At 50.8% G+C, this 12,838-nt stretch overlaps 4 protein-coding genes across 4 annotated transcripts; 3 read left to right on the top strand and 1 right to left on the bottom strand.

The window, feature by feature from the left end:
- Positions 1 to 668: 668 nt before the first annotated feature.
- EDD37DRAFT_647840 (peptidylprolyl isomerase) lies at positions 669 to 1,779 on the top strand (the record flags this gene model as incomplete). Its single annotated transcript, XM_062817944.1, has 4 exons — positions 669 to 808; positions 880 to 944; positions 997 to 1,057; positions 1,740 to 1,779. The coding sequence occupies 4 exons, from the start codon at positions 669 to 671 to the stop codon at positions 1,777 to 1,779; spliced, it is 306 nt and encodes a 101-aa protein (XP_062674074.1).
- Positions 1,780 to 4,934: 3,155 nt separating this feature from the next.
- On the bottom strand, positions 4,935 to 6,634 carry EDD37DRAFT_297747 (glycerate kinase). The gene has a single exon (XM_062811178.1). The coding sequence runs from the start codon at positions 6,280 to 6,282 to the stop codon at positions 5,338 to 5,340; it is 945 nt and encodes a 314-aa protein (XP_062674073.1). The 5' UTR covers positions 6,283 to 6,634; the 3' UTR covers positions 4,935 to 5,337.
- A 228-nt stretch (positions 6,635 to 6,862) lies between these two features.
- EDD37DRAFT_295957 (peroxisomal hydratase-dehydrogenase-epimerase) lies at positions 6,863 to 10,062 on the top strand. Its single transcript, XM_062811173.1, has 4 exons — positions 6,863 to 7,235; positions 7,294 to 8,108; positions 8,159 to 8,567; positions 8,614 to 10,062. Exons 1-4 carry the CDS (start codon positions 7,077 to 7,079, stop codon positions 9,940 to 9,942), a joined length of 2,712 nt encoding a protein of 903 aa, XP_062674072.1. The 5' UTR covers positions 6,863 to 7,076; the 3' UTR covers positions 9,943 to 10,062.
- A 564-nt stretch (positions 10,063 to 10,626) lies between these two features.
- EDD37DRAFT_624489 (Aldehyde/histidinol dehydrogenase) lies at positions 10,627 to 12,722 on the top strand. The gene is made up of 4 exons (XM_062816166.1): positions 10,627 to 10,892; positions 10,947 to 11,034; positions 11,092 to 11,832; positions 11,881 to 12,722. The coding sequence occupies exons 1-4, from the start codon at positions 10,698 to 10,700 to the stop codon at positions 12,504 to 12,506; spliced, it is 1,650 nt and encodes a 549-aa protein (XP_062674071.1). The 5' UTR covers positions 10,627 to 10,697; the 3' UTR covers positions 12,507 to 12,722.
- The last annotated feature ends 116 nt before the right edge of the window (positions 12,723 to 12,838 follow it).

Raw genomic sequence — 12,838 nt, 5'->3', positions numbered from 1 at the left:
AAAACTGATATGACCCAGCGCTAGCCATGGTTTGGGTAGGTACCTACATAGTCTTTGGTTAGCATGTACCGTTAAGAAATACCAGTTTCTTTTTCCGACGGAAGTGACCTGCGTTACGCCCAGTCAAGTTACGTTAGCCTCTGTCATTCGTGAACCTGTGGCACCATGCTGCCTCCGATCTGGGATCTGGCCCGTTCGCGGACGCTTGCGTTGTCCTGCATAGGGCTTGTGCATTCCACTAAAAAAATGCCTAGGTGAATTGGGAATTGGTATTTGGGAGGCTTTACCGGGCTGTCATATCATCAAGACCCATCGTGCATCATCGAGAGCGTGCACTGATCTTCCCCTATCATAGTTAATTCTGTCTGCCTAAAGCGACTATTCTTGCCTGGAGAAGAGCATCCGAAAGTGTCCACCGCCATCTCTCCACAAGTCGAAGCCATTCATCACTCCTCCCTTATAAAATCATCCATTGCGTCCCAATATCTTACGCCCTGGTAAATTTAAAATTTATCACACTCTTCCCATACATTCTTCAACCACCACTAAGCGACACCTCTGTCCTATTACATCCACAGATCTCTGCTGTATATCACATTGCCCTTAGACCACTCACTGCCCTGCATCATACGGCTTCCGGCACATTCTCATTGTTCGACATCACAGCAATGGCTTCCAAGCTGGAAAAGCGTGTTATCACGCCAGGCAACGGTTCTGACTTTCCCAAACGCGGTGATACGGTCACGATGGACTATACTGGTTGGCTATACGATCCAGCTCAAGCTGCAAATGACTACAAGGGCAGACAGTACGTCGCCACATACCGATTCCAGCCAGCATGGCCAGTGTTTTCATAACTTCTAACTCATATTGCGATAGATTTGACAGCTCGGTCGGACGTGCAGACTTCATAGTCCAGATCGGCATTGGACGGGTGATTCCAGGTATGACGTTTGGCTAACACAAATTCCATGTCGGGTTTCTGACTCTGGCCAGGTTGGGATCAGGGCGTACCTACGATGTCCTTGGGTGAGAAAAGCACTTTGACCATTCCAGGGTGAGTAACAGACGTCTTTCTGTTTTGTTGCATTCTTTCCTTTGGTGTCGGATGGATCCGAATTTGCTCTTTCCATAAGACTCCTTCGTGGCCTCGAGTCAACGCCAGTATAGGACATGATCCTGACGCCTTCTGTCATTGCTTTCATCTCAAGTCTAACAAACGAATATTGAGCTAACCCTCGTGTAGTACTCTTGGATATGGCGAAAGGTTAGTTCTTCTCCTTGAAAACATCGTTCCGAGAAAGGCAGTCTGGCCCGACCGAGGTTGAGGGGAAGAATCTTCAACCTTGGACGGACCTTCCGCAATGCTGTGCAACCACGTTTTGCCATTTTCAGGCCATGTTGCATGCAATGCATGAGACTACAGCTGATCTCATGCCCCTTGGCACCTCGAGCGAAACTAATACATGTGATTTTACAGGGGCTTCCCCGGCTTGATTCCACCTAATTCAACACTGATCTTGTGAGTACATCCCATCTTTTCGTCCTTCTTATAGCATGCCGGGTTCACTCAATGGACATTGTCACAACTCGGAGCCTCAAATTGTGGACCCATGCGTCCTAGGTCATGATTTCAATTTGCGAGGATGTTCAGCATCATTTCCCGTCGTTTTCCTACTCTCTTGACATACAAGACTGCCATTTGAACAAAAGTACCACATCGCTAACCTTGACTTCAGTGATGTACATCTCAAAGCCATCGGCAACAAATCGATTTGATAGGGGGTATAGACTCGGGCGATGAAGCAGGAGATCATCATAGCGTATTCTTTGGGGGTGGGCGGCATACTGTAAACTAAACATCGGTTCATATTAGGGATCAATTTCATCTCGGTATCATCCATCCAGTCCAGACGTTCTGCTCTTTCACCTCGCATGTCTCAAGGCAATGAAATCGATGGTGTTGACGGTGCCGGCGATTTGCGGATGGCAACTTCACCCTAGTGTAGTCGACACAATCAACGAGCATTCTTAGTCTCATGTGCAGTCGACACGCGAGGTGTAGCATAACCTATCGAGCAATGAGCTCCACTTAGCGTCGTTCCAGCATGGCCAGGTGTCCACCTTGCCCTGCATTTGCAGGTGTCTGTGCTATCCTACAAGTATCCAACGAGACAAGATAGGATATGGCTAGTGCAAGAACACTTTAGTAAGTCTACAGAGTCATGATTCATGGTACGCCAGCCTGCATCCCAGGAAGTACCCGTATCCAATGTCTCGGTAGAGTAGTATGCTACCGCCCCGCTAAAAGATCCCGGAGTGCCTTCGTTATGGCATCAGCGGCGCAATCGCCTTTTTCTTCCGGGCATAAACAACACATCAAAGAACTGATGTCTGTTGGACATACCGTCTCCAGAGGGATGCTGTTGGATGACGGGAAGGACCCATTTGAGATAGCTTTGTGCTAACTAAGGAAAGGTAGGCACCTGGTATCGAGAAACAGGGCAGAAGTGGACATTCTCCTGGACCCTCAAATCTATTCGACCATATCAAGTATCGTGCAACTGCTTGAGATGAAGAATACCACCAGCCACAAGCCGTTGCCTCTGGTATATTCAGTTTGACGTCATCTTACATGTCGAAGATGCGACGAATCTTGACTCTTGCAACCTCTAATGTACCGTTGTAGAAGCCAACGGGAGGGCAGGGTCGACCGACACTTGGGGAGGTATAGCACCTTCATGGCATACATCGACTACGTCTATAAGCGAGGGCCAGTCTCAGGCACTAGAGGCTGGGCATCTCCTCCTCTCGTCCAAGACATCTCGCCCGAGACAACTTCTCTGACTAACTCATGGGGGCATCTCACACACAGAGCATCCTTGGCGAAGCGTTGAAGACGAAGCGAAAGCTAGCCGAATGGATCTAGTGTTCATCGCGAATCTTTATCTCGATCATTATCTGACACGGGAGATCGTCTGGGCTGCGCGGGATATGACGGTCGGACACGCCAGAATGACGGTTCTCCTGGGTGCGGACCGTTCCAACCACGCAATGCTCTTCCTACGATAGGTTCGGAGGTTCGGAACTCGATGATCTTCTATCCGAGTGTAGGTTTTCGCCGAGTCAAGGTGCGCCTCTCGGTACAAATCATTGTTATCTGTCATCTTGAACCGAATAGCCGAAGCCGCAGAGGGTACTTGTGTGGACGATCCCCCCAGAAAATTAGGATCTTCAGACCCTAAAGCGAGAGAACTCGGGTATTTTGTCGATACCAAATCTTGATCTATCCCGGGACTTGAGGTCCAGGAGAATACGAAGATCGTATTGGGGTCGTCGAGGATCAACTCACATGCGTCTCCGAGGGGAAAAATGAAGATCTTCATTCACTGGAGCCTCGTGATGCACCACATCCAGCAACTTCAGTGTTCATCAAACGCGCGTCTGCATGCGTAGCTGCTTGTGTTCGCCGAGCATCGAGCCTTGGAGATAGCTGAGGGAATAGGAACGAATATCAAGCGATTTAATGATTCAATTCCTCATCCGGTTGTCTTGGGCGCCGCTAGCACGACATGAATGCATGGTTTTGGCGCACTGTCGACCTACTGCTGTTCCTAGGATAGCATAGGTTTGATGTTTGATACTCGCATGGCCAACCTCGTTTGTTTCGGCAACCCTTATTGTCGTATGAATAGAGTTCAAGCTAACTCTAGGTTCCAACTCCTCTGTTGGCATGATATCTAACTCGATTCATCACCTTATCTGCAGGGGATCTCGATGGGAAAGACCTGTCAAGGCTGAAAGCCTCGGAGCAGTGGACAATAGTCTCGCAATGCGTCTGCATATTCGGTCGTTTCACAATGGCCGATCGATTAGGTCAGCGGGGAAAATACGACGTCGATTGTGGCTGTGGCAGCCACGTTGCGGGACCTGTGATAGTCAGTGGAAACACTTTGCGCCTACAAAATTCCACCCGCTATATCACAAATAGTTATTGAGCCGAGAGAGGCGGTGTCAGGAGCGCGAGCCAGGCCCTGCATCTGTGCTCTTTTTCGTGGCCTACGAATTTTCCCGAATGGTGCTGGGAACTCAAACTTCCAAGGAAGCTCACGGCGAAAGACACTTGTTACTAACTCGCAGTGTAACGCACACATTTAGTGTTCATGATCTCATGTTTTCTGCAACGTCGTCGGAGGGAGGTCCGCAGAAGATTACGGGAGAGGTCCGAGAAATCCCAAACGGAATTCTGCGTCTGGGTATTTCACAGCGCAAAATCCAACATTCGAGAAGGACATTTCCCATCTATGAACGACGATCCTCAGAGATGTTTCGCGCTAACGAGGTTTAGCATGGGGAAACCAGGTCCCAACGTCCTATGGTAGCCTAAGTAGACCATCCTTGATCGGGTTCTGTCAAAGTGACGTGCCAGAGGTGCTAAAGGTGGGGTTTTCCAAGTTTCAAAGAGCTGCCGTTGCTAGCGAGGTTGTGTCGCGCTACTGCATATATGGTACGCTCGGTATGAGGTAAGCTACCCAGGTAGGGATTTGCATATTTTCGGGGTCGCGCATTTGGCCAGCTACACTCCAATAAGTACGGAGTCCTGCGACTTCGGTTGCATGCGGATGATCTTCGATGACGGCCACACGAAGAGATCTACAGCGCATGGGCCAAGCACAGCGTGATTCAAGTCTTGGTGCGCTAACATTTAGTCCCTAGGAAAATACATATGGTAATTGGTAATTGGTACCTACGGCTTGCAGTAGTACATGGTATGCCTACGCACTAAGATTGTGGATGCCGGACTTTAGCTTGGTTTCCCTCGGCATGGACGTTCGTGAGTGAGGCTCGCATATGATGAGTATTTGATACTCGGTTTTACTAACTTACACATTCGGCATGGGTGATCGGGTCGGCTCGGTAAAGGACCTCGCTTCGATGCAATAGAATGGCGGTGTGATGGTGAAATCGTCTTGAATGCTACGGTAACGTTGTGAGTCAGAGATTGCTCAGCAAATCCAAGTTTTCACTTGTGGTCATGGAGGGTGAGGTGGGCATATGGAAACCGAAATTCCTGGTACTCCGGCCGGGATGATTTCGAACTTCGGCCTTCATGCGCCGCACCGGCGCACCCACCAGAACCTGGTCATTCTTCATCTTCCGAAGTCTCAAATCTTTTTCTTGGCTCACATCTGTGGAATTGGATAGATCCGTAGATGGTCGTCCCCTCTCACATGGCATGGCGATGAGAGAAAGAAAGAAAGACCTCGAAAGGAATACCATAGTTGCTATGGTTAACGAGGGCTGGGACGCAAAGAGGACGAGAAGTCTCTGTCCCGCCTATATCGTCACCACCTCCTTGACTTTCCGGTCCTGGCCGACAATGAGTCGTAATTGTCTGCCCTGCCAGTCGGTTTTTGTGTCTTTGAAGACACCGTCGCGCAATGTGTCCGTGTACAGCTCGTAGGCTGGGTAATATCCGTCGACAAAGTGTTTGACCTGCTCATCCGTCATGCCGGAGCCGCGTGAGGCGCGCAGGTTGGCTTCCTGCTCGAGACGCCATTTGTACACGTACAGCGGATCCGCGGCGTCGATGTGGATAAATGCGTCCAGCTGTGAGGTGAGTTCGTCGTATGTCCTGAGGGCGTCGTTGATGGCCATGACGCTCTTCAACGTGTTGTGGCCGAGTCGACCCTTGTAGGGGTTGGAAGGTGTTGAGTTCTGCAGTGCTGATACTGCTGCTGCATGTTTTGCTTCGAGGATTTGTGGGGTTAGTGGCCGGAATCCGACGGACCAGCCCTCGAAAAGCACTACGCGGACTGGCGAGGATGGGTCGGTGTTGACTTCCTCCCATTCACTCTCAGGGACTCGGTCGCCTTGGCCAGAAAATGCGGCTTTGTTGTATTGTGGAATTTTGGTCGGTTTGCTGGCTTTCAAGCTTGCGAATACGGACAGGCCTAGTGGGACGTCGTGCGTCGAGGGTTGGCCTCGATGTTGTAGCAGCGGATTGTCTGGGTGAGATTGGGCCAACAAGACTTGGTCGCCATGCGTGAGGTAGAGGTCATCGAGAGAGAATACTACTGCTGAGAGATTGTGTGGAGGAGATGACAGTGTCTTCTTCAGAATGTCAACCAGAACGGATTTGCCAGCGCCTTGAACACCATTGAGCCCGATGAAGAAGGGCGGTGGATTGGAGTTGTTAGCATGTTGAGTTTGGTGTTGAGATAGCAGGGAGAGGATGAATGGGACCACATGTTGGGCTTTGTCATCCCGGATTTCAGACATGATGAGAGCTGACTCGCAGGTCAAGAGTCGCCATGAGATCGTGTCAAGTCAGATCAGGACGACGTCGAGATATCGTTATCTGCTAATCCGAGATTTGACATCAAGATGAGCGGCTAAACAATCGACCGGAGAGCCGCAGAGAGTATGCCGCCTATCTCGACAAGGGACAGCCCCACAGAATGAAGATCAGAGTATATATTGATGGTGGTAACGAGGTATGGCTTCTTCCTCGTCGGTATATACTGACAAGATGGGATAGATCACAAACCTAAGTGACATTGACGATGAGGTTTGTCAGGTGAGCATTGAGGACTTCACCCGCGTTTCACATGCATGCCGAAGAAAATTGCCCTGTCAACGGTGGAAAAAGGTGGAGGTCGGGGATCGGATGGGAGCCAGAGCTTTTGCCGGATGCTGACAACTGAATATGTGCTCGTCTGACAGAATGATCGACCAAGATACAGGGTAAGTTTGGGGCAGATATCCTGTCAGTCAAGAAGAAGCCCCACGTGACATTTTCATTGCCGTTATATTGAGACTCGGTCAAATGTGCCTCGGCTCATTCAGTTGCAATTGCCATTCTCAGCAAGTCGCAGTCTGTATAAACGAAGTTGACATCCTTTCATCATCGTCCCGATCCATGCCCATCTCTCCTTCTTCTTTCATTGCACCCTCTATATCTCAAATTGAAGATATTTTCTGTTCACAAACCTCACGAGTTCCTCTTCTCGTAGTACAACCGAGCCTGTTGTTCTCCTCCCCTTCCTAATCCGCATGAGCCGCAGGTAGAAGAGATGGTACAAGAGCTTCGTTTTGATAACCAGACCGTCGTCGTCACTGGCGCTGGCGGTGGTCTGGGAAAGGCATACGCACTATTCTTTGCGTCCAGAGGTGCCAATGTCGTGGTAAACGACTTGGGTGGCTCTTTCAAGGGTGAAGGTGCTGGCACAAAGGTCGGTGTTTTCTGTCACATGCTTCGGTCATACAATCTGACGTATGACAATTCCGCAGGCTGCAGATGTAGTAGTCGATGAGATCAAAAAGGCTGGCGGCAAAGCCGTCGGCAACTACGACAGCGTCGAGAATGGCGACAAAATCGTTCAGACTGCCATCGACAACTTTGGCCGAATCGATATCCTCATTAACAATGCCGGCATCCTGCGAGATATCAGCTTCAAGAACATGAAGGATTCTGACTGGGATCTCATCAATGCTGTCCATGTCAAGGGTGCGTATAAGTGCGCAAGAGCCGCCTGGCCACATTTCCGAAAACAAAAATACGGCAGAGTCATCAACACTGCTTCGGCAGCAGGTCTCTTCGGCAGCTTTGGTCAATGCAACTATTCTGCTGCCAAACTCGCCCAGGTCGGCTTCACCGAGACTCTGGCCAAGGAGGGACAGAAATACAACATTCTTGCTAATGTCATTGCCCCTATTGCCGCCAGCCGCATGACCGAAACAGTCATGCCTCCCGATGTTCTGGCCAACCTCAAACCTGATTGGATTGTCCCCCTAGTGGCAACGCTGGTCCATTCCTCAAACACAACCGAGACTGGTGGTATCTTCGAAGTTGGAGGTGGTCACATGGCCAAGCTGCGGTGGGAACGTGCCAAAGGTCTGCTTTTGAAGGCTGACTCAACCTACACTCCTGGCGCAATATTGAAAGGTTGGGCCGCCGTGAACGATTTCTCCGAGCCCGAGCACGCCAGTGGTGTTGCAGATATGGTCTCCAAATTGGAGGATTCGTTAAAAATGGGAAGCAATGACCTTGGCGAAGAGATCAGATTCGACGGCAAAGTTGCGCTGGTTACTGGTGGCGGTGCTGGGTATGTTCATACAAGTTGCAGGGCATTGCGTTTGCTGACGTATCTTCTAGTCTGGGTCGAGCTTACTGTTTGGCCTTTGCCAAACTCGGCGCTTCCGTTGTCGTCAATGACCTTGTGAACCCCGACACAGTCGTCCAAGAAATTCAGAAACTTGGTGGAAAGGCTGTTGGCAATAAGGCTGATGTCAATGATGGTGACGCAGTTGTCAAGACTGCCATTGACACCTTCGGCAGAGTTGATATCTTGATTAACAACGCTGGAATTCTCCGAGACAAGGCCTTCGGCAATATGAGTGACGAACAGTGGGAACAGGTCATCAAAGTCCATCTACGTGGTACCTACAAAGTCAGCAAAGCAGCTTATCCTTACATGGTGAAGCAAAAGTACGGTCGCATCGTGAACACCACGAGTACCAGTGGTATCTATGGCAACTTTGGACAGGCCAACTATGCAGCAGCTGTAAGTTTTCCGATCCCTCAGACTCAGTGATTGCTAACGTGTCTAGAAATGTGGTATTCTCGGCTTCTCTCGATCTCTTGCTCTTGAGGGACGGAAGAATAACATTTTCGTCAACACCATTGCACCGAACGCTGGTACCGCAATGACCAAATCAATCCTGCCCGAGGAGTTGGTGCAAGCCTTCAAACCCGACTACGTCGCTCCTCTTGTGCTCCTGCTGTGCTCTGATAAGGTTCCAGATCCACCGACAGGTCTTCTCTTCGAGGTCGGCAGTGGTTGGCAAGCCCGTACAAGGTGGCAGCGGTCTGGCGGCGTTGGCTTCCCAGTCGACGTTCCACTGACTCCCGAGCTTGTCGTTGAGAAGTGGTCAAAGGTTGTTGACTTTAACGATGGCCGTTGCGACTACCCAGAAACCCCTCAAGATGCCCTCAAGTCAATCATGGCAAACATGGAGAACAAGAGCAGTAAAGGCTCCGAGTCAAGCTCTGAGAAGACAGACTTCCTTGCCGCGATTGAGAAAACTAAGCAGGCCAAGGCTGATGGGACCGAGTACAACTACGAAGATCGCGACGTCATCCTGTACAACCTCTCGGTTGGCGCGAAGAGAACGCAGTTGCCTCTTGTTTTCGAAAACGACGACAACTTCCAGGTCTTGCCGACGTTCGGTGTCATTCCACCTTTCAATGCAGTGCCTCCCTTCTCCCTGGACGAGCTTGTACCCAACTTTTCACCCATGATGCTGCTCCATGGCGAGCAGTATCTGGAGATCAGGAAATTCCCTATCCCAACTGCAGCAAAGACATTGTCATATCCTAAATTGGTCGAGGTAGTAGACAAGGGCAATGCCGGCATTGTCGTCACAGGCGTTGTCACAAAGGATGCGAAGACTGGAGAGGATCTCTTCTACAATGAGTCTACCGTGTTCATTCGTGGCGCTGGGGGCTTCGGAGGTCCGAAGAAGGGCGCCAACCGTGGTAATGCCACCACGGTATACCAACCACCTAAGCGTGCTCCAGATGCCGTTGTCGAGGAGCAAACCACAGACGACCAGGCAGCCCTCTACAGACTAAACGGCGATCGAAACCCTCTACATATTGATCCGGAATTCAGCAAGGTCGGTGGTTTCAAGGATCCCATTTTGCACGGTCTGTGCTTCTTTGGCTTCAGTGGCAAGCACGTCGTGCAGACCTTTGGCTTGATCAAGAACATCAAGGTCCGCTTCGCCGGCACCGTGATTCCAGGCCAGACTCTGGTGACCGAGATGTGGAAAGAAGGCAACAAGGTCATCTTCCAGACCAAGGTCAAGGAGACTGGCAAATTGTGCATCGCTGGTGCTGGTGCTGAACTGCAGGGATCTGCAAAGCCAAAATTGTAAATCTAGCAAGAGATATGGTCGGTCGATTAGAATAGCTTGAACGTTTTGGAACCCGATCATTTTAAAAATGGGCTATTTTGTGTAGTTGTTTTTGTTCATCAGCTACTACGACAGAGTGGACTCCGGATACTGTCTTTGCCTTAGGTATGACGCTCAAAGCATCAGAAAAGACGACAAACCTCCTTCCAGAAAATTTGGCACCATCTGACCGTTGTCGCTCTACAGATTCAGATAGATACTATGCTTCTTGTCGTCCTGGAACCCTTTACACACCATGATATAGCATTAAGCTTTGGCAGGAGGACGCGCATCAGCTCCACCGTCCATTCGCACCAGCTTCAAGTCAAGGCATTGCTGTCGCGAACCCGCTGGACCATGTACGGTGCCAGTTTTTCTGGACACAGGCTCGACGGGCCGGTCAGGCTACCACAGAAAAGGGGCTCGCATCCCGAGGTATGGTGGCACACCTACAATGACACCAGCACGGACTATTGGCCGACCTTCAGTCCCCGCACATAATGGGCGTGACCCAACGCCCGGCGCCCTAGGTAGGCAGTCGGTAGGACATCCTGCAGATAAGTATGGTCGTCCAGCGAAAGACGGAGAGTCTCCGCAGGGCCCAAAACTGTCCGGCTATGCAAAGGTTCTCCGCGTCTGTCCCCCGCAGTTGTGGTCGTAGAGTTGGAGCAGACGACGAGGGCAATAAGTGTCGATGGACGTGGTAGGACGAAGAGTAGACTTATGTTATTCGCCAAATGAGAACAGCTTGGATTACGCATCTCAATTCCTGTGTCCTTCTCCACAAGATAACCTCTATACAAGCTTGGAAGACAACTCGGTATCGAGCGAGTACGCTTCTACCCACCTCGGCAAGACCGCTCGGCAAGACTTACACGACAATGGGGTCCATGGCAACCAAAGGACCCTTCAAGAAGGAGATACCTTATGAGGTGAGATATCTTCCTCCTAGTCGATGCAAACATGTGGTTTGACTGAGGCAATAGTTCAAAGATGCCTCTCTCATCGATACGAGATCATTGATTGGGGGCCAATGGGTAGATGCCTCGTCTGGCAAGACCTTCAAACTTACTGGTGAGAGTCGTGCACTGCTTTTCGCGGAAGGAAGTGCCTCCTAATCCGATGTAACAGACCCAGAGGACGATGCCGAGATCTGTGACATTGCCGACCTGAGCGGTGACGATACACGGAAAGCCATTGAGGCGGCGAGTAAGGCTTTCGAGACGTACAAGCGCACTCCTCACCGGGAGCGAAGGTGGCTTATGCGGCGGTGGGGCGATGAGATCAAAGCCAACAAAGAGGATCTCGCTGCCTTGTGTACCCTCGAGCTAGGCAAACCGTATACCGAGTCCCTCGTGACGGTGAACTATGCTATTGACTTCATCGACTGGTTCGAAGGAGCCGTGGAGCGTACCTTCGGCGAAACAATCCCGGCTTTTCGTGGCAACAACAGAATCCTCACCATCAGGGAGCCTCAGGGAGTGGTCGCTTGTATCACGCCGTGGAACTCTCCTGTGGCGATGGTAACTCGTAAAGTGGGTGCGGCGATTGCAGCTGGAAACACAGTCGTGTGCAAGCCTGCTCCGGAAACTCCTCTTTGCGCCATCGCCCTTGCCAAGCTCTTTGAAAGGGCTGGTGGTCCTCCCGGTGTCTTCAACGTCGTCACTTCTGGCGCTGAGAACACCCCCTCGGTCGGGAAGGAATTGTGTAGTCACCCTGCCGTCAAGCACCTCAGCTTCACGGGGTCGACGGCCGTTGGCAGACTGCTGAATACGGAATGTGCAAAGACGATCAAAAAGACCAGTCTCGAACTGGGAGGGAACGCACCGTTCATTGTTTTTGAAGATGCCGACCTTGATAAAGCTGTGCCAGGTATGCTCATCACACAGTCCTTAGCGAAAGTGTGCTAATCCGCTCCAGGGCTCATCACCTCCAAGTTCCGATCATCTGGACAAACGTGCGTTTGTGCTAACCGGATATACGTGCAAGCTTCGATATTGGAGAAGTTTGCAGAAGCCCTGTCAAAAGGGCTCGAAAAGACCTTCACTTACGGGTCGGTCTGGGACAAGAAAGTGAACTTCGGACCTCTGTATGCAGGCAAGGCGGTTACCAAAGTCGAGGCTCATCTTGAGGACGCTCTCAATCAGGGTGGGAAGGTATTCCACGGGGGCACGGACAACAGCCGTGGACCGAACTTCTTTCCTGCCACCGTCGTTAAGGGCGGTAAGGATGGCATGAAATTCATGGAAGAGGAGACGTTTGGTCCGTTGGCCTTCCTTGTCCCATTCGAGACAGAGGAGGAGGTCATCAAGATGGCCAATACTACCGACGTCGGGCTGGCAGCGTACTTCTACACTGAAGACATTTCACGACTGTGGAGGGTCAGCGAAGCGCTCAAGGTCGGTATGGTCGGTGTCAGAGTTGGCCTTGTCAGTGCTGCAGAGGCACCCTTCGGCGGTGTTCTGGAGAGCGGTCTTGGTCGAGAAGGAGGGATTTCTGCTTTGGAAGAGTATCTGGACATTAAGAGTATCACTATCGGGATATGAGGAGTAGTTAGACTCACCTCAGGACTCTCCCAACGAGACATACAGTAAATAGTGGAGATGAATGAGAACACCCGTCGACAAGGAGAACCGCGCCGTGCGTTCTGGGCCTCGATAAGGGAGGAAGAAGTGCGGAACAGCTCCGTTGCAGCCCACTTCTGTGGCCACAAATCTGGCGTTACATATTCTTATGACCCCAAAAATCAGCTGATTTCTGTGTCCCAGATTCGACGAACAAATTCTCCAGAATTTTGGCTCAATGGTCTAGTGGTGTCCGTTTTACCTCTCCTGGTCAATATACATCCAGTTCTGATCTTGCCACAGATGATTGTCGC

The sequence above is a fragment of the Exophiala viscosa genome (genome assembly GCF_022695815.1).
Source record: "Exophiala viscosa unplaced genomic scaffold EDD37scaffold_2, whole genome shotgun sequence".
NCBI classification, from domain to species: Eukaryota; Fungi; Ascomycota; class Eurotiomycetes; order Chaetothyriales; family Herpotrichiellaceae; genus Exophiala; species Exophiala viscosa.
The sequence above is the reverse complement of the archived record's forward strand: the minus strand, read 5'-3'. Positions and strand labels throughout refer to the sequence as shown.